The 24254-nt window shown below is 50.0% G+C and overlaps 2 protein-coding genes across 2 annotated transcripts; both read right to left on the bottom strand.

Annotated features, from left to right (window-relative positions):
- Nucleotides 1-329: 329 nt before the first annotated feature.
- On the bottom strand, nt 330-1268 carry LOC135872999 (olfactory receptor 52N4-like). The gene has a single exon (XM_065397455.1). It carries the CDS (start codon nt 1266-1268, stop codon nt 330-332), a length of 939 nt encoding a protein of 312 aa, XP_065253527.1.
- Nucleotides 1269-15234: 13966 nt separating this feature from the next.
- Nucleotides 15235-16170, bottom strand: LOC135882438 (olfactory receptor 51G2-like). The gene has a single exon (XM_065409347.1). It carries the CDS (start codon nt 16168-16170, stop codon nt 15235-15237), a length of 936 nt encoding a protein of 311 aa, XP_065265419.1.
- Between the last annotated feature and the right edge of the window lie 8084 nt (nt 16171-24254).

Here is a 24254-nt window from a genome sequence, read left to right as displayed (position 1 = left end):
GCTGGAGTTGCGGAGAGTAGGTACACTTACCACGGTAGTGTAGACATAGCCTTAGAGTTACGGAAAGGCTGAGTAACAGGGTGTGTGGGGATGGAGGCTGATGGGTGACAATGAAAGAGGTCAGGTGATGGTCAAAGAGAGGGAACTCAGCAATAGAAAGAGCAGTGCTTAGTGATGGAGTGATAAGATATTGTGTGGGAGGAACTTCTCAGACTATGAACTTCCACAATGCTTAGCTCAACCAAACTAGGACAGGGTGCCCTTGATTAACGAGGAGATATGCTTCCCCCCTCTTGTCACACAAGTTTAAAGTCAGTGGCCACAGGCGATCACCTTCTGGAGGTGTATTTACCTATTTTGTCACGAAGCTCTTTGGTTCTGACCCCATAAATGATAGGGTTGAGCATGGGAGGGATGAGGAGATAGAGGTTGGCCAAGATGATATGAACATGGGGAGCGATGCCTTGACCAAACCGGTTGGTGAGATTGGAGAAGAGACCAGGGGTATAATATGTCAGCATCACACAGATGTGGGCTGTGCAGGTGTTGAGGGCTTTCTGGTGGGCGTTCTTAGAGGAGATTCTGAGGACGGCCCTGATGATCAGACCGTAGGACAGGGCAATGAGCGTCAGGTCAAACCCATTGATTACAAACATTAGCACCATGGCATATATCCTGGTGACTGTGATGTCCCCACACACCATCTTCACCACAGCTATGTACTCACACTGCGTGTGGGGGATAATGCGGTTGGCACAGAATGGCTGCTGACTTATGAGCAGGGGTAGGGGCAGAATGAAGAGAATAGCTCTTATCAAACCTACAAGCCCTAGCTTAGCTAGTCGTGCATTGCTGAGGATGGTGGCGTATCTCAGAGGATTACATATGGCAACGTAGCGATCAAAGGCCATTGTCACGAGGGTGCCTGAGTGCATAACAGAAACCGTGTGGAGGAAGAACATCTGGGTGAGGCAGCCAACTGCAGTAATGCCTTTCCAATTGAACCAAAATATACACAGTGCCTTTGGCACGACGAAAGTAGGTGTGGCGATGTCTGTGAGCGCCAGCATGCTGAGCAGCAGGTACATCGGCTTGTGCAGGGTCTGCTCCTTACCTACAATAGACAGAAGTGTGAAATTTCCCAAGAGGCTGATAATGTAGAATGTAGAGAAAGGGATGGAAATCCAGATGTGGGCAGCCTCCAGGCCAGGGATGCCCATTAAGATGAATGTTGAAGGGCCAGAGGGGGTGAGGTTGAAAGCTGCCATGAGGTGGTTGATGCGTCGATTCGACTCAGAAATGCTCAAGGTGCCTGTGAAGGGAGAGAAGCACAGCGAGGGGGGTTACATGGTTTATAACAAATAGTACGGTAAATATTTTATCGTTATTAACAATCTAGGAGTCCTCTTGAGTGTGGAGTGAAGAACCACCGATGATGTCACTTCCTGCTTTATATAGCTTTAGCATAGGGCAGGAACCCTTTGTTTCAAAACTTGGTTCCCAGACCAGTTTGTGGGAAAATTACAGACTCCCCAAGATGGAGTCCAGAGTTATGGGGCCGGGTCACATGCCCTTGTAGAGTCATAGCATCTGTCAAGGTTCCTTCCCCACTCTGATCTTTAGGGTACAGATGTGGGGACCTGCATGAAAACCTCTAAGCTTAACTACCAGCTTAAATCTGCTTTTGCTGCCACCACCCAAATGATTTATGAGTTATTTGGGAAACTCTGTCTTCCCCCCAAAAACCTTTCCCTCCCTGGGTAGCCTTGAGAGACTCCTCCACCAATTCCCTGGTGAACACCGATCCAAACCCCTTGGATATTAAAACAAGGAGGAATTAATCATTCCCCCCCCCCATTCCCCCCACCAATTCCTTGTGAGTCCAGATCCAATCCCCTTGGATCTTAACACAGGGAAAAATCAATCAGGTTCTTAAAAAGAAGGCTTTTAATTAAAGAAAGAAAGGTAAAAATCATCTCTGTAAAATCAGGATGGAAAATAACTTTACAGGGTAATCAGATTCAAAGAACCCTTAACAGTGAGGGTGCTTAACCAGTGGAACAAACTCCCAAGGGAGGTGGTGGATTCTACAGACACCTGCATATCAAGACTGGATGCCTTCCTGGAAGATAAATTTTAGATTAATTCAAGAAATGCATTACTTAATCACAAGTCATTGGGCTCAATATAGAGGTAACTGGGTGAAATTATGCAGGACGTCAGACTAGATGATCTTATAATTCCATCCATGACTTATAGGCTGTCTGATGCATTCTTAGGTGGGAGATCAGTTTTTCTTATGGCCTATTGTTTCCCCCAATGGCTCATTGCCCTGAATAGGCCCTTCCCAACCAGCTATCTAGACTGAAAACATCTTGCCTAGTGGGCGTTACCCAGTTGTAACTACATTTGAAATACAGATAAGTAGTCAATATTCATAACTTCAGACAAAAATCATACATTCATATAAATAGGATAATCATATTCAGAAAGTCATAACTTTTCTAATGACATATTACATGACCCGTCTTGCATAAAATGTATCATAATTATGCTATAACCTATAATCATATCATAGTAATATCCCTATGAACAATATGGAGTACAGTGTCACAAAAATATCAATGGTTATTTCTACCAGTGAAATGCCTGAAGTTACATAACAAGAACAATTGGAAGCAAAACTGAGTAACGGTTGTGTCACCCAGACTGCAGTTCTGTGGCTTGCCAGGACAAAGAGACCCTGAAACTCCCCAAACGCACTCTGTACCAGGAAATGTCCCAAAGCTGGCCTTGGACCAACAATCACAGAGAAAAATTTTTTTTCAGCAGCACTGCCCACTTGTCTGTCTACATGCCACTCTGTGACCCTGTGACGTTCCCCTGGTGTTATCCAGACCGGTGATCTGCTAGGTCACTCCAATCCTTGACTCCAGGAGCCAGCCTGACCCTGCTGTGCTGTGAGAACCCCCACTCCCGGGCTGTTCATGCATAGCCTCTGGCATGTAAGCTGCTCCTTGGATTGTGCAACCGAATGACACTAGCCAATATCTCCGGTCCCGGACACAACCCTAGGAACCTCCGTCTTGCAGTGTCCAGTTATGCCCGCTGAAGCTGCAAGCTTATATGAGTTCATCAATTTAACAAAGAAATTGATATGCACCAGGCTTGTTATCCCCAGGGGAGTCTCTGACATGCTTCAAACCAAGCACACTGCTTCAGGTAGAACAAACAAACAGATTTATTAACTACAAAGATTGATATTACGTAATAGGCAAAAAGTCAGAGTGGTTACCAAAAATAAAATAAAATATAAGGACTGGAAGATAGCTACAATGACTGGAAGATAGCTAATGTGACGCCAATATTTAAAAAGGGCTCTAGAGGTGATCCCGGCAATTACAGACCGGTAAATCTAACGTCAGTACCGGGCAAATTAGTTGAAACAATAGTAAAGAATAAAATTGTCAGACACATAGAAGAACATAAATGGGTCCCATATGAGGCGAGATTAAAGAGGCTAGGACTTTTCAGCTTGGAAAAGAGGACACTAAGGGGGGATATGATAGAGGTATATAAAATCATGAGTGATGTGGAAAAAGTAGATAAGGAAAAGTTATTTACTTATTCCCATAATACAAGAACTAGGGGCCACCAAATGAAATTAATGGGCAGGGGAGGTTGGATAAGGGGGTGGAGTCCTGGGGGGCAGTTAGGGGCGGGGGGTCCTGGGAGGGGTTGGTCAGGGGATGAGGAGCAGAGGGCGGTTGGATAGGGGGCAGGGGTCCCGGGAGGGGGCGGTCAGGGGACAAGGAGCCGAGGGAAGTTGGATGGGTTGGGGGTTCTGAGGGGGGCAGTCAGGGGGTGGGCAGTGGGAGGGGGCGGATACGGGGCGGGGGCCAGGATGTTTGGGGAGGCACAGCCTTCCCTACCCGGCCCTCCATACAGTTGCACAATCCCGATGTGGCCCTCGGGCCAAAAAGGAATATGGGGGTTACAGTACGCTCCCCCAAGGTATAGAATGTCACAGCACCCACAAAGCCTCAGTGCCTGTCACTGCACACCCCCTGCCTTCCTCCATATCCCTCAGCAGGGCCCAATTCTCTGTGTACACCCCCTACCTGCCCCCACAGCCTGCAGCACTGCCAGCCTGCCTGTGTACACCCCTCTTCCTGCCCCACAACCCCTGGTGCTGGTCACCGGTCCATGTAGATCCCCCACCCCCAGAACTTCCATCCCTGCCACATAGGGACACCCCTCACCCAGGACCAAAACCAGGTGCCAGACACCACAGTGACATCTCACAGAAATACCTCCTCAAACTAGGTTAAACTCAGTGTCTGCCTGCACCGGGGAAAAGGGGGAGATGAGACTGAACTGTCTTTCAGACAGACCCGGCAGGAGGGAGAGAGGACGTGGGACTAAAAGGAGCCAGTGTGAGTAACTCTTCTTCAAAAAGACACAAACCTTTGATGTATTGCGGCCAGTTAGAAACCCAGACACCCCTTCCTGAGGCTGCTTTTCCGTGTTGGCAATTGCTGACGTTGCCACGAAACTGTAGTGGGCTTTCTCACAGGAGGAAGGGGGTCCGGATGGGGGATGGTGTCAGAGACAATCTGCTACAGTGTGGTCCTCTTTACATTGCACTCTGAGACATCTCCCAGACCCAGGAGGCCTCATGACACCTCTTTGGTCTGTGCATCGGGGAGGACGTCCATTCCCCATGTTGCATAGTTTCAGGACTCTGAGTCACTGTGATCTGGATACTGCATGTCCCGCTGTCCTGCCCCCAACCCCCACACACTGTGTTTCTGCACCTCCCCTGGTGACATTTGCAACACCACCTCTAAGCCAGAAACATGCTTTTAATTTTACTGCCTTTTGTGCTTCTCATCCTCTCCAGAAACAGAGATGCAGGGGCTCAGAGAGAGCAGACCCCTCTCCCCCCTTGAAAAAAAAATGGTTATCCTAATTGTTTTGAAGGTTTAAGCCTATGAGTTTGAGATTTCAGCAACTCTCCGGTCAGTTCTTCTTGGGTCCGAAGAAGCTCACCTGTCCTTAGAGGCCACAGGACAACTCCAGATGAAGTCACTGGAGACTCATGGCCAATGTAAATCAAGGCATTTATTTAAGTCCCTACATGTGGATTTAGGGGGAATTCCTGGCTCTGTTGAGAATTTTGCCTTTGATCTCAAGGGGACCAGATTCACCCTCAGTGTTTAACTTTTGGCTCCCAGCTGAAAGAGTCTGAAGGAAACCCCCAGTTCATGTGGCGTTCTGAGACCGGGAATGAAAGTTGGGAATTTCAAAACACAGGGGCCCTGATTTTGCTCTCAGATTGGCCAGTGTCAATCTGGAGTGACCCAGCGAAGGCAGAATGTGAGAGCAGAATATAGCCAGTGTGCGGCCCATTCTTGTTGTGAGCCCTCTAGTAACACAGATACCCACTGCAGAGGCTTTGGCTGCACTTCCTAACAGGGCAGTGAAGTTGCTGAACTGGAAAATTTGAGTGAACCACAGGAAAAACCACACAGCACAAAAAAGGAAGCTACTGAGACAGACAGAAGGACACAGTAAGAGAAAGGGAGCTGAACTTAAAAACAAATATTTGTCTAAAGTATTTCCAATATATTTGTAGTTTCAACTTTACCAGGTAAATCCCTTGGTGTTTCTGACAGTCCTAAACAATTCAAGTCACCGTGGTGGCAAATTCCTGCCCAGATGGTTCTTGACTTGAACCCTGGAGCCCTTCCTGAGCCCTCAGCACTATCTTTAATGCAGAAAGAGGCAACTCACCGAAATCCCACTCAGCAGACAAAGGAAATCTCTTTACTGCGACAGCAAGGCAAAGTTTTGAGAATCAGTGTATGAATGTCACATGTCTGACACTCAGCGTGCTGCACCGCGACCTTTATGATTCCCCTGAACAGTCCCTGTGGACTCTCAGGTTGGCCAGGACTCCCGTACAATTCCCCGGACTCTGTGAGCAGTGAGAAGAGCAGAAAATAGACCCTGGAGAGCCACCCCCAGGAGTGAAGAAATGATTTGCTGTTAACGGGGGCTCAGATTTTCAGGGCAAACTGCATCTTGCAAACTGTTCTGACTAGCAATTGATGATGGCTTTCTTTTCTGTGTGTAACGTACTGCCATCTGCACTCTGAGTGGGACTGCTGCCAGAAGTAGGACCAAAAATAATTTTCAATTGATTGCAGCAGTGTACCGCTGCATACCACCCATGCAGTTGTAATATCCATTCCATTAGCCTCTGAAAAATCAGTGCCATCCCGTAAAGGCCAAATGACGTGATCCTGAATTGATGCAGGCCGAAGGGCGTGTAAAAGGCTTTCTTCTCCCAGGATTCTGGCATCAACGGTATTTGCCAGTGTGCCTTTGTGAGGTCTAAAGTTCAATATATATCTGACAGCTACCAACTGTTTTAATAGTTAATCTACTCTTTATATCAGGGAGGCATCAAATTTCAATACGGTGTTGATCTTTCACAAACTGATGCAGAAAAGGGTTAGGATATCCTTGGTCAGAACTAGTACAATGGGACTTCTCCACTCACTGTGTGATTCCTTCAGCTATCCCCATGGTAAATGACCTGGAATTCATCTCACATAGTACCCCACATTTTTCGAGGAAACAGCCATGGAATTTTCCTGATAAGCTGCTCCTCCTACTGTGTCCCCTAATGGCCCATTACCCTTTATAGGCCCTTCACAACCAGCTATCTAGCCTGGAAGCATTTTGCCTAGTGGGTGTCACCTGGTTATAACTACATTTGAAATACAGATACATAGTCTATATTCATAACCTCAGATGCAAAAATGATACATGCGCACTGAAAAGGATTATCCTATGACCCCTGACAAGACATAACTTGTACAAAATGTATCATAATTATGTCATAATCATACAACTCTGAAGAATATGTGGTACAGGGTAACAATGAGGTTTTGAGGAGGATCCCCTCCTAGGTTTTTAAAAGATTCAAATGATAGAAGTAAAGCACATTAGAAAACATGATCCCAACTATACATACAAAATGATGGGCTCTAACATAGCTTTTACCACTCAAGAAAGAGATCTTGGAGTCATCATAGATAATTCTCAGAAAATATCAGTTCAGTGTGCTGCAGCAGTAAAAAAAAAAAGCTACCAGAATTTTAGAAACCATTAGGAAAGGGATAGATAGGAAGATAGGAAGAAAGAAAGTATAATAATGCCACTATTTAATCCCCTGGTATGGGTTCTGCGTTCAGTTCTGATCGCCTCATCTCAAAACAGATATATTAGAAATGAAAAAGGTACATAGAAGGGCAACAAAATTATTAGGAGTGTGGAACAGTTTCCAGCTGAGGAGAGATTAAAAAGACTGGAGCTTTTCAGGTTGGAAAATAGATGACAAAGAGGGGATATGGTAGAGATCTATAAAATCGTGAATGGTGTAGAGAAAGTAAATACGGAAAGTCTTGTTTACTACGTCACATAACACAAGAACCAGGGGTTACCAAAGGAAATTAACAGGCAGCAGGTTTAAAACAAAGAAAAGGAAGTATTATACACAACACACAGTCAACCTGTGGAACTCATTGCAAGGGGATGTTGTGAAGGCCAAAAGTATAATGGGGTTCAAAAAGAACTAGATAAATTCATGGAGGATAGAATCATAGAAGATTAGGGTTGGAAGAGACCTCAGGAGATCATCTAGTCCAATCCCCTGCTCAAAGCAGGACCAACCCCAACAAAATCATCCCAGCCAGGGCTTTGTCAAGCCAGGCCTTAAAAACCTCTAAGGATGGACATACCACCACCTCCCTAGGTAACCCATTCCAGTGCTTGACTTGCCCTTGGTGAATCCATGCTGACTGTTCCTGATCACTTTCCTCTCCTCTAAGTGCTTCAGAATTGATTCCTTGAGGACCTGCTCCATGATTTTTCCAGGGACTGAGGTGAGGTTGACTGGCCTGTAGTTCCCCGGATCCTCCTTCTTCCCTTTTTTAAAGATGGGCACTACATTAGCCTTTTTCCAGTCATCCGGGACCTCCCCCGATCGCCAGGAGTTTTCAAAGATAATGGCCAATGGCTCTGCAATCACATCCACCAGCTCCCTCATGGGGCAGTGCATCTGGCCCCATGGACTTGTGCTCGTCCAGCTTTTCTAAATAGTCCCAAACCACTTCTTTCTCCACAGAGGGCTGGTCACCTCCTCCCCATGCTGTACCGCCCAGAGCCATATTCATCATACCAATATGATGAATATGGGATGCAGCCTCACAACCTCCTCCATTTACACTTCAGTGTGGGACAGTTCCTCAGATTAGTCACCTAAAAAGAATGGCTCAGGTGTGGGAATCTCCCTCACATCATCTGCAGTGAAGACTGATGCAAAGAATTCATTTAACCTCAACGCAACAGCCTCATCTTCCTTGAGTGCTCCTTTAGCCCTTGGGTCTTCCAGTAGCCCCACTGATTGTTTGGCAGGCTTAGTGCTTCTAATGTTGTTTTTTAAAAAAATTCTGATAATTAACGCAGGGACAGGTCACAGGCCGTAAACAAAAATTCATGACCCATGACCTGTCCATGACTTTTAATAAAAATACCAGTGAATAAAACTTGGAGGGGGGAGCTTCTTGGGGGCTCTGTGGGTGATGGGGGAGGGCGACCAGGTTGCTTGGGGGGGGAGGGGGGAGTGATGCGCTGCCCGGGACCCCTGCTGGTGCTGGGGGGAGGGGTTGGCTCCATAATGGCTCTACGCCTCCCCCTCCCAGCAGCAGCAGAGTTTGGGTGTGGTAGGGCACGGGGTTGGGGCATGGGATGAGGTGAGGTGAGTCCTGGGAAGCACTTAACTGGGGGGCTCCCCGAAAACGGCCACATTGATTCCCAGCCAATGGGAGCCGCGAAAGCAGTGCTCTGGGGGGAAGCAGCCCAGAACTGGACTGAATATTCCAGCAGTGCTCGCACCAGTACCAAATACAGAGGTAAAATAACCTCTCTGCTCCTACTCGAGATTCCGCTGCATGTACATCCCGGATTACACTCGCTTTTTCAGCTGCAGTGTTGCACTTGGAGCTCATGTTCAGATGATTCTCCACTAGAACCCACAGGTCTTTTTCCGACTCACTGCTTCCCAGGATTGGGTCTCCCACCCAGTAAGGATGGCTTGCGTCCCTTCTTCCTAGATGTACCCGTTCACATTGAGCCACATTAAAATGCATATGGCTTAGGAATATAGGGACTAAGTGAATTGCCCAAGGTCACAGAAGAAGTCTGTGGAAGAGCCTGGAACTGAAGCCAGTTCTTCTGGGTCCCAGGCCAGCACTTCAACCCTGAACCATCCTTTCTCTCTGGAACTAGTGGCTGGGGAGGGGGCAGCTGGCAGAAATTACCAGAAACTCCGGGAATTAAACTCCTGTGACATCACTAAACAGGAATCCAAGAACAATTCCTTTTCCAGATGATAACACTGAGTCATGCTTTCTCCTGAATCTATTGAGGGACAAATCCATCGGGCTGAGCGTGGTGCAGGGTCACAATGGGCAAGAAACTCCACATGAGCTCCCGGTGTGATGCAAAATGCGCTAATGTGACCCACAGGGATTTATGCCTAAAAGTGACCTGCTGGGTGAATGAGCCCAGATCCCTGCTATGGCAGGCAAACCCGGCATATCGTTTAGTGCATGTACTTGTCAAGCTCCATCTTAAAACCAACTGGATTGTCATTACCCACCACACACACCGCTCGTGTTGGGCGGCTGTTCCAGAACCTCCTTCTCCTTTCCAGCCTCAGTTTATGCCTGACCAATTTGTCCCCATTTGTACTTGTGCCAACACTGTCCTTTAGCTTCAGGAGCTCGTCTCCCTCCCTAGTGTTAACTCCCTTCCTCCCCAATATATTTATAGAGCAATCCCATCCCCGCTCAGCCTGCCTTGTGTTAGACTACACCAGCCAAGCTCTTCCAGTCTCCTCGTAAGATCAGAATTGTACATAGTTTGCCAGATGAGGTCTCACGAGTGGCTGATATGAGGATATCAGTACTTCCCTTCCTCACCATTCTAGGATCTCATCTGCCTTGTGCACTCCTGCATCACATCGTTGGCACACAGCCATCCAGGGACTCACTAATACACCCAGGTCTTGCTTCTCCTCTGTCATTTCCAACTTTCCCTTGGCTGGAAACAGGAGCATAGTGAGGAGTAGTAGTGACTAGGGAAGACTGAGAGCTGACTTGATGACAGCGTACAAGCACTTTCACAGGGACAAAATACCAGCTACTGATGGGCTCTTTAATGTAAGAGGGAAAGATGTAACAAGAACCAATGGCTGGAAACTGAAGCCAGACAAATTAAATTTGGAAATGAGGCACACTTTTTAACAGCGAGGGTGCTTAACCAGTGGACTGGATGCCTTCCTGGAAGATATGCTTTAGAGGAGCACAAGTTATGAGTCAGTCACACACAAGTCATTGGGCTTGTAACAAGTCCTCTGCCCGGCCTTCTTCCTGGGGCCTACTGGCTGCCCCAATAAAGCACAGAGAGGCTTTTCCTTCTGCAGCACCCGTGGCTTTATTTACAGACTTCTCCCACCACCAGTGATATACTATATACAGTTTGCAGGCCTTACAAACTGGCCTGCCCTCGGCCCTGGGACTGACCTTCCCGCGGCCATCCCCCCTTCCTTCTGGCTGCCAGCCAGCCTTTATAGCCCTCAGGCCCACACGTGCAGCCAGTTCTAAAGGCCAGGCACCAGACTTCTCCCCAGCCCCAATCTATTTCCCCTGATTGGGGCTGGCTGAGCAGGGGCTAATTAGGTGCCTCTGCACCAGCACTCTGCTACACACCTCCCCCCTTAAGCTGGTGCCAGGCCTGGTCTTCCTTGGCCTCGCTTTCCTTGTCCGGGGATTTTACTCTGGGGTTGGGCCTCCCACCCAGCTGAGGGATCCCCAGGCACCACCCCATGGGGCTTTGGCACACCCCATCCACAAAAGGTGCATTGGGTAGGAGGCGGGGCACCCCACATGTCTACACTCACCCAGAGGTCCTCACACCAGTCACATGGTTGGGCCGGCTGCCCCGGAGGTTCCCCTTCCTTTTCTAGTGGGGGTGACGGCTCAGAGCCCGCTGCCCCGAGTCGGCCCCCTGTCTCGGGTCCAGGCCCTCTGTCCCTTTGATGTTGGGCCTCCCCCTGTTGGGTTTCTTCCACCTTCCCCGGGGGTCGTCCCCCCCCCGGGCGCTCTTGCCCGGAAAGCTCCCTTTGCTCCTTGGTTACTCCCTCAGGCTCCCTATTTTGGTTTGGTTGTCTAGGCTGCTTGGCTTTTCCCCCTGGAGGTCGTGGGGCCTCCCCTTGCCCCGGGTCCACCTCCACCAGGGTCTTGCCCTCTCTTTCCAGGGTTCTCGTCCCCCTTTCCTCGACGGTCCCTTCTCCGTGGTCTCTCTCCCCTTCTGGGGAGGGCGCCAGTCCTTCCCGAGGACCACGGGGAAGGCCAACCCCTCTATTACCCCCACCCACTTCCAGGTAAAGCGCCCTTGCACTTCAAGGGGTACCTGGGCCACGGGACAATATTCCCTATCCCCGTGGATGCATCCTACTAACATGCGTTCCCCAGGGATGAGCCAATGTGGCTTCACTAAGCGCCGCTGGATAAGGGAGCGAGTGGAGGCTGTATCCACTAGACCCCTCTGGGGCCTTTTCCCAACCCGCACCGGGATAGTGGCCAATCCGCGCCTCTTTTTCCGCCCCCCAGTCTTAATCCATCCACAAAATTCAGCTGCCCCACACTCCATCACTGGGCAATCCCGGCTTTTATGTCCCAGCTGTCCACACCACCAGCATACGAGCTGCCCCGGGCGGCTCGGGGTCCCCTTGGGCTCCTCCCATCGCCTGTCTACCGGCTTCACCCTGGCGTGCTCACGGGGTTTCCTGTCCCCCTCTGTGTCTCGCGGGGCTCAATGCTCCCTTGGTGGGAAGTCAGCCTCTGCATACTCCTCCGTTCTTTGCACGGCGGCTTCTATGGTGGCCGGCTGATGTCACCGCACCCAAACCCGCACGCTATCGGGAAGGCACTGGATAAACTGTTCAAGGATCACTTGATCCATTATCTGTCCCACGGTGTGGGCATCGGGTCTCAACCACCGTGTTGCCCAGTCTGTTAATTTTTGAGCAAAGGCCCGGGGTCGCACGCCCCCCGCCCACCGGGCTGCCCAAAACTTCTGCCGATATTTCTCAGCCGAAAGCCCGAGGCGGTCCAAAATCGTTGCCTTCACGGCATCATAGTCCCTGGCTTGGGCATCCGTCAGGGCCATATACGCAGCCTGTGCCTCCCCCGCAAGATAGGGGGCCAGCCGCAGGGCCCAGGTTGTCCGGTCCCATCCCGCACCCAGGGCCACCCGCTCAAAGGTACCCAAAAAGGCGTTGGGGTCATCTGCTGGGGCCATCTTACAGAGGCTGAGGCCCGGGTCCCGGGTGCCATCTCCCCCAGCAGGACTCACCAGCTTTTGCAGCAGCTGCTGCTGCACTGTCGACTGCTCCTTGATGAAGTCCTGTAGGGCCCTCTGCTGCTCTGCCTGCCAAGCGAGGAGAGCCTGCCTCTCCACCTGGTGGGACTGCTGGAAGGACTGCAGTGCTTTCTGCATCTCTGTCTGTTGCTCGGTGAGCCACTGCAGGGTGCTCTCCATTGCCGGGTCGCCAAACTGTGTCTTTGGCGCTAGATCCCGGACAAGCCCCCACTTGTAACAAGTCCTCTGCCCACCCCTCTTCCTGGGGCCCACTGGCTGCCCCAATAAAGCACAGAGAGGCTTTTCCTTCTGCAGCACCCGTGGCTTTATTTACAGACCTCTCCCACCACCAGTGACATACTATATACAGTTTGCAGGCCTTACAATCTCCACTTCCACCCAGAGCCTGCCCTCAGCCCGGAGACTGACCTTCCCCTGGCCATCCCCCTTCCTTCTGGCTGCCAGCCAGCCTTTATAGCCCTCAGGCCCACACGTGCAGCCAGTTCTAAAGGCCAGGCACCAGACTTCTCCCCAGCCCCAATCTATTTCCCCTGATTGGGGCTGGCTGAGCAGGGGCTAATTAGGTGCCTCTGCACCAGCACCCTGCTACAGGGCTCAATACAGGGGTAAATGGGTGAAATTCTGCATCCTATATAGGATGTCAGACTGGATCAGTGGTTCTTCAACATTTTTGATCACGCCCCCCCCCTTACTTATGTCAGTAAGAGTTAACACACACACACACACACACTCTGTCGCCACACAAACACATATACTGATATATGCGGGGGCAGGGCTTCAACGGAATCAGTTTCGGCTTCTTTGTTTTTCACTTTAGTTTTTTATGTGTTCCATGAATGAGCCAACTGCAATTGTGGCCCCTGCATACAGTGAAATGTGCACACCTCGCTGTAGCAAATGGATCCATGTACAGATGGCAACGACTTTGTATCGTGCTGTACGAGCTTAACAGAAATCCAGCAAAATGCACAGCACCTTCTAGAGTCAAATGCACAGCATCATCTAGGACTGGAGCTGTCTGGAGGAATCCATTTTTCTAATTCTTCATTGCTGTGGGTAAAATGTGCACAGGAAGGTTTGTTCCCTAAGCGTTTCATGCCCCCCCTCTCCAAATACATTCCAAACCCCCAAGCTGGCCCGGCCCCAAGTTTGAGAACCTCTGGACTAGATGATCTAATGGCTCCTTCTGGCCTTAAATTCTATGACTCTATGAATCGTTGTCTTGAGTGGGTCGTTATCTTAGATGCAACTTGAACAAGTTGCTCCTGTGAATGCTGACAGGCCTTCAACAAGGATAGATGCTGGCCAAGGAGAATCGGAACTGCGACAGTAAAACCGGGATATATGGTCTCTTTACCCTCTTAACCAGGTCCTTTCCTGTCTTGGGGGGAGTCTCAAAATTGTCCCACTCTTCAAGCTGGAAACAACACCCCATCTATGCTAAACGCTTATCACCAAGCAGGTCTGACAGGACACCTCAGTCTCTTCCCTTCGGGTGCTTGTGACCAGGGCTACACAGTCATCCCCAGCCTCCTTTAAAAAAGTCTCTTTAAAACTAGTAGATTTATTAGCAAACAGCACAAAGCATTGGAGAAAATGGTTTGAAAATACCAGGCAGCTGTCACATGTCTACACTCATCTATCTCACGTATCACTACAAGCTGAGTTAGTCAGGCTTCGGTCTGGAGATAGAGAAAGAGAACTGGCCCAACGTACATTCTTTTGGGAAGCCAAGGAGCTCTGGGGCCCAAGCCAAGTTTCCCTGTGTCTCTGAGAGCATCTTCCCATGTGTTTGCCCCTTTCTTGTGGAAGCAGCCTTTGCTGAATGAAAGCAGTGTGAGCCTGGGCCCAGTCACCATAGTGCTCCCCCCAGTGCTGCAGAAAGCGGGGATGGCAAGGAGCCAGTTACAGGGGTTTGATTCTCTGGCCTGCTATCCCCCTGCATCAGTGGAATTTAGAGCAGCCTGGGGGCTGGGCTGACCTCCACCCAGTGGTAACGGCTTCCAAGAGCACAGCCCACTCTCGCCAAATCCCTGCGGATAGTTGCCACCCCAGAGTGCCCCCTGGTGGCCTGAGGTAGCCCTGCACACACCCTGCCCTTTCTTCTAAGGTCATAGCAATGACTTACACTCATCCTGGAATACTTAAGAGCCCCCTTTGTGGAGTCACATTAATTCAGTCTTCTCCAAAACACAGGTTCTCTGTCCCTCAAACCCCATCCTCTTCCTTTACTTAGGAACCCCCCATCATCATCCTTGTTAAGATTTACCGCATCCCCTGCTCCTATGTTTCCCCTGAGGTCCAGCCCCCTGCTCCTCCACTTCCCCCCAGGCTCCACCCCCCAGCCAGGCTAGGGTCAAGCCATGGTAAAAGCGGCCCTGGGACTCCAGGCTGCTGTGGGGATTCTCGGACTCTCCACCTTCCCTGGGTTCTACATCTGGGGCAGAGGGGGAAAAGTGGAGGGTTTGGTCTCCTCAGAGTGACTCTGACTCACTAGGAAGCTCTCATCATGGCCTGGCCCTGGATTGCAGCATGGACGGGGGTGGTGCCTCAGGGAAAAGGAGGAGCAGGGGGTGGGGTTTGGGGAGAAGAGATGGAGCAGAGGGAGGGACCTCGGAGGAAGAGGATCCAGGATGGAATAGGTGGCTGTGTCCATGGCCCGTGTTTTTCATCTCTGGTGTCACCAGTGCTGAAGCCAGATGATGAACTGACCCTTCACTTCACGAACGCCCTGATTATCCTTGCACGAAGGTGTTTGCTTTTCACGCTGTACACAATTGGGTTCATCAGTGGTGGGACCAGCAGGGAAATGTATCCCAGGAGAACCTGAAGCAAGGGAGGTGAGTTCTTCCCAAATCTGTGTATCACAGTCAGGCCAATCTCTGGCGTGTAGAAGAGCAGGACAGCGCAGAGGTGGGAGACGCAGGTGTTCAGGGCCCTGAGGCACTCTACGTGGGACGCGATGCTCAGCACTGTTTTGAGGATCATCAAATAAGAGAGGAAGATGAACAGTGAGTCCAACCCCACAGTTAAGAGTGTAACAGACAAGCCATAGATGTTGTTGACTGTGATATCCGCACAAGCCAGCCTCATGACCTCCTGGTGCAGGCAGTAGGAATGGGAGAGGACATTGTCTCGACAGTATCGGAACCGTTTCAGGAGAAAGGGGAATGGGAATACTACGGCCACTCCTCTTAGAACAAACACCAGTCCCATCATGGCTGTTCTTGGCACGGTTAAGGTGGAAGCATATCTCAGCGGGTCCCAGATTGCGACAAAGCGGTCAAAGGCCATCAACAAGAGTATGGAGGATTCAGTGAATTGAAACGCGTGGATGAAGAACAGCTGGGCAAAACAGGCATCGAGGCTGATCTCCCTATATTTAAACAAGTATACGCCCAATATCGTTGGTATGGTGGATATCGATAAGCCAAGGTCCGTGATGGCCAACATGGAAAGGAAAATGTACATGGGCTCATGGAGGCTTGGATCTGTTTTTATAATGAACAGAATGACTGAATTTCCTACTATCGAAATGACATACATTAAGCAGAAGGGGATAGAGATCCAGAGATGGACGTCTTCCTGCCCAGGTATCCCGGTGAGAAGGAACACTGCAGAAATGAATTTGGTGTCATTGACAGCTGACATAATGTCCTGGGCAGGTCCGAGGAGTTTTGAACTTTCCTTCCTGAAAGGAAAAAGAACAGGAGACTGGATGATATTTAACGAGACATCTTTCTGCTCTCAGTGCAAATATAGAGACTCCCATGGGCTCAAAGAAAATCAGCAAAAACCTAGTCTTGGATTTACACCCCCAATAGGAAGATAGGCATTGCCAGACGGGATCGCACCTGCAGTCCATTTAGCTCAGTATCCAATGGCCAATTCCTGATGCTTCAGAGGAAGATGGAAGAAGCCCTGCAATAGGCTGCTATGAATAACCTGCTCCCAGGAAAAGTTTCTCCCGACACTCACTAGTTAGACATATTTTGTGGTGTTAATCAGGAAGGTTTAGAGCCCTTCCAAGAATTTTTTTTTAAATACTGTAATTGATTTTCTGGTTACCCATACAAACATCCAGTCCCCCTCTGAATCCTGCTAAGCTTTTGTCCCATTGATAGGGAGTTCTGCAGCCTACTTGAACACTGTGGGATTTTACAATTAGGATGCTCACACTGACACCCATTCTGGGCTTCCACTTCTGAGTGTGGCCCATTGTACTGTAACGTGTGTGTAAACACATGGCAAGTGCATGGTGAAAACGGTCATTGTATTTATCTGCCCTGCACTGAAGCGATTTATAAACGTGTTTCATTGCCTTATATATGTACTTTTTTTGCTCCACCCCTAAGAGCTCAAATTATGCTACTGTCTCTTTCCAGCACGTGGCATAAATTTTCAGGGCCAGGTTCTGAATTCAATAACATTGACTTCAACAGCATCACTCCAGATTTACATGTGTAAATTCAATCAGAACTGGGCCATATGAAGTTTCCCTTACCAGATGCTCCCGGAGATACACTCTGACCCCCAGAATCCCACCAAGAAGAGCTGAAGTGCTTTGCCTGCCCAGCGTTGACTGAATCCAAAGAGTTTTCTCATCCTACCGGCTTCTCTTCATCCTCACAGGACCTGCATCCTCTCCCCATGCAAGGGTCTGAAGATATCTAGCAATTTACAAGCTAAAACAGACAGTTACTTCAACTGGGCAGGGGAGGGGTTGGCATCACAAATGGGTGAATAGTGATAATATTAGGTTTCCACTAATATCCAAATTACTTCAGCCATGCTCATGTAAAAGTTGATGGGCATAAATAACATACAACCACTAAACCACTCCCCTTTCTGGCACCTCAGCTGTACTCTTTCCTGAAACACAGACCAGCGGTTCTATTCCCTCAGGACATTTTGGAAAGTCTTGCACAGGTATTGCAGAATGGTTGAATGCAGGACCCTGAATGTAACTGTGAGCAACAGCTTCTGGTCAGTTACCAGGAGACAGTATCATACAACTGTTCACTGAACAAAGAGGTAATAATACAAACCCATTGCAATCAGTATTTTGAGTACTTCTCTAATACTTTCTAAAGCAAAAGACTTTAAGCTCCCCTGTCCCTGGGTTAAATGCTGACTGGTTCTCCTCAGGTTCGGTTCTGCCAGTCTGTGGCCTGTATCTGGAGTGATAACAGGCCTTGGGGTCAGTAGAGAAAATATCCATTCCCTGAGCTCTCACTCTCTAGTACATAGTAACCCCAGCACCTGTTATTTAGCCACAATGAGGATTCGCAGGAAGTGGATTTCAAAGTCAAGTGCATGAGTATTCATGGAAATGGAACTTCATTTCACACACAAAAGTAGTCTATTGCTCTCACTCTCTCTGACTGTCTCTGTCCTGTATTCATAAAATCTGTAGTACCCGGGAGTGGCATTGGGACAGACATGGAGCTGAACATACCACTCGGACCCGTTAGGTAAGCACAGTCAACCCGCTGTGTGCTGTAGCCGAGGGCCCAGTCTGAGGGTGGAAAGATTGTGGGATTCCATGAGTGGGCAGGGTATGAGGCCTGACATCTGCCACTCAGAGACCTGAGAGGGGGCAGAGATGCAGGTAGCCCTGTAACTCAGAGGGGTGTCTACAGGGCAGAATGGCTGGAGCCCTCAGCCACTCAGGAAACAGAAATATTGGAGCTGTTAGCAAATAAACCTGAGGCAACTGGAGAAGTAATCACTGATATTCCGTGGTGTCTCCTCTTGCTCAGCCACTGGCAGGATAGGGCCCAAAGCACTTTGAATGTCAGATTTTTGTGCAACTTGAATAACCCACCGTGAAGCATGGGCAGATGTAGGGGAGGGGTTCTCAAGCTACCTAGCCCTGCCTGCCTTCAAATGAAAACAGCTTGCAAGCTTTCCCCTTCACTTTAAAGATAGTGAAACCTGCCAACGTACCCAATTCCTGCTAGAAGGGGAGCCGCTGACACCAGAGGTCTTCACTGTAAAGGACAAGGAGTCAGAGGAGAGGTTGCAGGGCAGCAGGCAGTATCTGTTCAGACAGGGAGGCAACTGTCTTTATGAAGCATGTTTGCACATTCCCTTGGGGGCCACTTGGCCATCAGGGAAGCTCAGCTGCTTGGCTTAGTGTGCACCAGCTTTACCCGCATCACGGCCAATGGCAAACTGCAGGAGGCCAAATCACAGGGGACGTGGGGTGATGCTGCCCAACTGGACTGCAGCGCCAGCCCTGCTGCAGGCTCTACTCCTGGAATCCGGGCTCGTTATCACTGTTCATATGGTTCTGATTAGTCACATGGCTACCTCGGGGGCGGCCGAGTGGTAACGGTGAGGCTGTCACAGCTGTGATCAGGCTGAAATAAAATTTAAAACATAGAATAATAATAACACAGGACCAGATTTCTCCTCGGCAGCGCCCTGTCCTGTATTACCAACCCAGGGTGCAGACCAGGGAAGGGAGATTCCACAAGGCTCCCTACATGGAAATTTCCCTTGAATCGTTCCAGGTGGCTAGATCCCTTCCCTTCTCCCTGAGAAATGAAAAGGGAGCCAGGATCCCTGGATCCCCAAAGTTAGGCACAGATCTCAGTGATCCATTGGTAGCTAGGCCCACCCACCCACAATCTCTGGGCCTCCACAACTGCTCTGGGACTGTCTCCAGCTCCCTGCTAGCACAGGTTCATCAGAGATGTGCTACCAGGGCCTGTCACAGCAGCCACTGCCCGCAGGATCTGCTGAAGGGGCATTGTACAGGGAGGAGGGGGCTGCACAGAGATGGGAAGGCTGGTTAGAGTAGCTGATGGGCACAATACCCCAGCCACAGACTGATTGGGAGGTTTCGACCTTTCCATGCCCAGAGTGCAGACATAGATGCCGTCAGTGCCACCTTCATTTATGTTACGAGGACGAGGCAGATGAAAAGCCTCCAGTTTCTCTTGGGGATCCAGGCAGCTGCAGCTGGGCAGCATCATGGCAGCTGAGCTTTCAGAGAAAAATGATCCGTTTTCTATGAAAACTCACCCCAAAAAATGGATGGAAAAGAAACAATTTAATTTGGGTCAAAATTGCTTGTAAGGGGAAACAACTCTTGTTTTCCAGCTCTCACTCAAACCATGAGCCTCTGTCCCTCATGCTACAGGACCTCACCCCTAGGTGGCAGCACTAGCCCCCAGGGCCGGCTCTAGGCACCAGAGCTCCGAGCATGTGCTTGGGGTGGCACTTTTCAAGGGGCGGCACTCCGGCCCCCTTTTTATTTTTTTTTTACTTTTTTTTAGCTTGGGGCGGGAAAAAGCCGGGAGCCGGCCCTGGCCAGATCCCTGCCGCTGGAGAGCCAGAGCACCGTCCCCTGGAGCCGAGCCCAGGCTGTGGCGGTGAGAGGGGCTCCTGGAGTGTGTGAGGAGCCGGGGAGGGAGGGAAGCAGGGCCCAGGATGCAGGGAGGGAGGAGGGGTCCTGCTGCCGCCACCGCTGCCGCCACCACTGCTGCTCTGAGTCTCCCCAGGGTGGCGCGGCGTTTCCCTGCCCGAGCGGGCTGGGCAGGGCGCTGCCGGGCTGGGCAGGGAGCGCGGATCCCGGCTCGCGCGCTGATGGGGCGAGTGGCTGGGCAGCCCGAGCTGCCAGGGAGCTGCCCCCTCCTGCCCCCGGACCCAGCCCGCCGTGCTCCTCCCCCGCCTCAGCCCCGCGCTGCTTGCCCCGGGCCCCCACAGCGCCAGGGGTGGGGAGAGGCAGAGCCCGGCTCCGAGCAGGGCAGCGGGGGATATTGCCCTGCCGGGAGACCCCCGCGGCTCAGGCACCTGGAGGTCAGTGTCCATCCTCTCGGCTCTGCCTGCACGGGGCTGGGGAAGCAGCTGTCAGCGCCTGTCCCTCTCAGCCCATGCACCCCCCATCCCGCTTGCAGCCCCTCCACTTGTACCTCCCCCCATCGCTCCTTCGCCGCACCCCCTTCCCCTTGTACTCTCCCTTCACCCGCACCTCTCCCCCCGTACCCTCCCCCATCCCTCTCCTCCCACACCTCCCCCTTCTCCTGCACCTCTTCTCCCGCAACCCTCCTGATACCCCGTCTCCTCCTCCACCCTGCTCCGCGAGTACATCACACCCCGCTTCTCTGCCAGCGTAGAGCCCCCAAGCACCCCCACACCCGCTGCTCTGCCTGAACCCTCTTTACTAGATCCCCATCCCTTTCCGGGTACAAGGTTTGAGGGTTAGTCCCTATGACTTCCATGTGCATTTGGAGCACTAAAAATGGGGTTGCGGGGGACGGGGGGGGGGTAAGATTTATACTAAAGTGAAATAAAAATAGGAGAAATGGTTTGATCCCCACTGCAAGTGTAAACAGGGATTGCTGTGGTGAACGAGGAGGTCACGTTTGGGGGGGGAGCCCAGGGCTGGGGCGGCAGGGGGTGCGGGTGGGGGAGGGCACGGGGGGGGGGAGAGCCCAGGGCTAGGGTGGGGGGCAGCCAAAAATTTTTTTGCTTGGGGCGGCAAAAAGCCTAGAGCCGGCCCTGCTCACCCCCCATCGGCCTCCCATATTGAGCCTCCTCTTAGGGTGACCATATTTCCCAAAGAGAAAACAGGAGACCCCCAGCTGCTTTACTGAGTCCCCACCACTCCTGTGAGAGGCTGTCGCACATCATTGGAATCCTATAGGGCCCCCTCAGGTCTCAGGAGGCTGTCACCTGTGGCTGGAATGCTGCTCCCTCCCCTCCCCCAGCTCTGCCTCACCCCATACAGGGAGGCTGGTGTCTCCACTCACCTCCCCCGACCATTCCTCTGTTCACCACTTCCCTGCTTTTGTGGCAGAAATGTGCATTAGTCTCGCTGGCTGCTGCCAACTGATCAAGTCAGCAAGAGCAAACAGGACAAATGCCTCCTTTTGAGAAAAAAAAGTCGGGGCAGCTGAGAGAGGGCTTATAAAAGGGACTGTCCTGGCCAAAACTGGACATATGGTCACCCTTCCATGGACATCTTCTAGGTGGCTACAGCAGCCCTATAACAGAGGGAGCCCCTGGAAATGGCTTGTCTGCAGCAGCCCATCCATCAGAGGAACAATTTAAGAACTTAAGAATGTCCATATGGATTCAGACCAATGGCCCATTTAGCCCAGAGTCCTGTCTAGTCTTCTGACCATGGGCAGTGCAGATGCTTCAGAGGGAATGAAGAAAGCAACAGAATTATTGAGTGATCCATCCTCCCTCGTCTGCTCCCATCTTCTGGCAGTCAGATGCTTACAGACACCCAGAGCATGGGCTACATCCCTCACCAGCTTGACTTATAGCCATTGATGGACCTGTCCTCCAGGAACTTAACTAGTTCTTCTTTGGACCCAGTTATACTTTTGGCCTTCACAACATCCCCTGGCAATGCGTTCCACAGGCTGACTGTGCGTTGTGTGAATTCTCATTAACTTCATGGGTGACTCCTGGTTGCTGTGTTATCTGGGGGGGGGGAGGGTAAATAACACTTCCCTATTTACTTTCTCCACACCAGTCATAATTTTATAGACTATCACATTTCCCCTTAGTCATCTCTTTTCCAAGCAGAAAATTCCCAGTCTGTTTTAATCTCTTCTCATATGGAAGCTGTTCCATACCTGTACACATTTTTGTCGCCCTTCTCTGTACTTTTTCCAATTCCAATATATCTTTTTTTGAAATGGGGTGACCAAATTGCATGAAGTTTTAGAGGTGCGGGTGTAACATGAATTTATATGTCTTATTATTGTGATACAGCAGGGCCACAGAGCAGCATAAGAGTCGTCGAGGGGAGATATATAAGCCCTAGGCTAGTTAAGGCGTGGTTCCCTGTAAACTAGGGAAGGCTACTACAGGCTAATTGAAGCACCTGTAGTCAATTAAGGCCCTGTCAGGAATCTAATAAAAGTCCCCTGCTTCAGGCAGAGAGGGTGGAGTGAGAAAGGAGAGAGGACTGGAGCTTGGAGGTGTGCGCGCACTGTGATTTGAAAGGCCAGAGGACTGGAGGAAGGGAGACCCTGCCCCAGTGTCGAGGAATGAGGTTAACCGTACACAAGGGGGGGGAAGAGGATAAGAAACCTGCAAAGGTTGAGAGAGGTGGGGGCTCAGACCCAGATCCCTTCTCCACCCCCCCCCCTCTCCCACCTGGGCACAAGCAGAGCGTGCAACACCCAAGAATAAGGGCAAGGAGCAGCACCCTGACCCACCTCACCAAGGGTAAGTGTGGGACCCACCACAGTAACACTGGCCATTTGCCACATTATCTGTCCATTTCCTAATGGTTCCTAACATTCTGTTTTCCTTTTGTTTACTGCTTCTGTACATCGAGTGGGTGTTTTCAGATGACTCCAAGATCTCTTTCTTCAGTGGTAACAGCCAATTTAGATCCCATCATTTTGAATGTATAGCTGGGATTATGTTTTCCAACATGCATTACTTGACATTCATCAACATTAAATTTCATCTACCATTTTGTTGCCCAGTCACCCAGTTTTGTGAGATCCCTTTGTCACTCTTCATAATCTGCTTTGGATTGAAATATATTGAATAATTGTGTCTCATCTGCAAATTTTGCTGCCTCACTGTTTACCCCTTGCTCCAGATAATTTATGACTATGTGAACAGCACTGACCCCAGTACAGACCTGAGGACACCATTATTTAGCTCTTTCCTGAAAACTCACCCTTTACTGCTACCTTTGTTTCCTGTCTTTTAACCAGTTACTGATCCAAGAAAGGACCTTTCTTCTTCTCCCATGACTGCTTAGTTTTCTTAAGAGCCTTGGGTGAGGGACCTTGTCAAAGACTTTCTGAAAGTCCAAGTACACTATATACCCTGGATCACCCTTGCCCACATGTTTGACTGGCTCAAAGAATTTCAATAGATTGGTGAGATATGATTTCCCTTTGAAAAGCTGTGCTGATTCTGCCCAAACAAAGTGTATTCATCTATGTGTCTGTTCTTTACTATAGTATCAACGAATGTGCCTAGTACTGAAGATAGGCTTACTGGCCTGGATTGCTTGCCACTGGAGCCTTGTTTAAAAATCAGCATCACATTAGCTATCTGCCAGTCATCTGGTTTAAGTGATAGGTTACATACCACAGTTGGTAGTTCTGCAATTTGGTATTTGAGTTCCTTCAGAACTCCTGGGTGAATCCCATCTGGTCCTGGTGACTTATTACTGTTTAATGTATCAGTTTGATCCAAAGCCTCCTCTACTGATACCTCAGTGTGGGACATTTCCTCAGATTTATCACCTAAATAGAATGGCTCAGGTGTGGGAATCTCTCTCACATCCTCTACAGTGAAGACCAATGCAAAGAACTAACTTAGCCTCTCTCCAGCAGCCTCATCTTCCTCCAGTGCACCTTTAGCACCTCAATCGCCCAGCGACACTGCTCATTGTTTGGCAGCCTTCCTGCTTCTGATGTACTTTGTAAAAAATTGCTCTTAATTTTTGTCTTTTGCTACTTGCTCTTCAGATCTCTTGAAGTAAGTATCCAGTATCGCCGAGCCCCATTCAAAAATTATGTGTCCCCCCCCCGCAAAAGTCATGAGTTACTTTAAAAATAATGAGATTTTAAAATATACTAATGTGGAGTTCGTTTTCATTTGCCTTTGGTGTCTGAGCCAGTGGGTGCACTTGCTTTGGGTTTTCTAGCTTTTCTGCAACGCACTTTTATAAAAATCTTTCTTAGGCAAACTGAAAGTTGAGATTCCCGCACAGTGTCTTGATCCCAGAAGTTGGGGCT

This window comes from Emys orbicularis, chromosome 1, assembly GCF_028017835.1.
Source record: "Emys orbicularis isolate rEmyOrb1 chromosome 1, rEmyOrb1.hap1, whole genome shotgun sequence".
Taxonomy (NCBI): Eukaryota; Metazoa; Chordata; order Testudines; family Emydidae; genus Emys; species Emys orbicularis.
The sequence above is the reverse complement of the archived record's forward strand: the minus strand, read 5'-3'. Positions and strand labels throughout refer to the sequence as shown.

Excerpts from the sequence above, each read along its gene's own strand:
- LOC135872999 (XM_065397455.1), bottom strand. The coding sequence starts at position 1,268 with ATGGCAGCTTTCAACCTCACCCCCTCTGGCCCTTCAACATTCATCTTA.
- LOC135882438 (XM_065409347.1), bottom strand. The coding sequence starts at position 16,170 with ATGTCAGCTGTCAATGACACCAAATTCATTTCTGCAGTGTTCCTTCTC.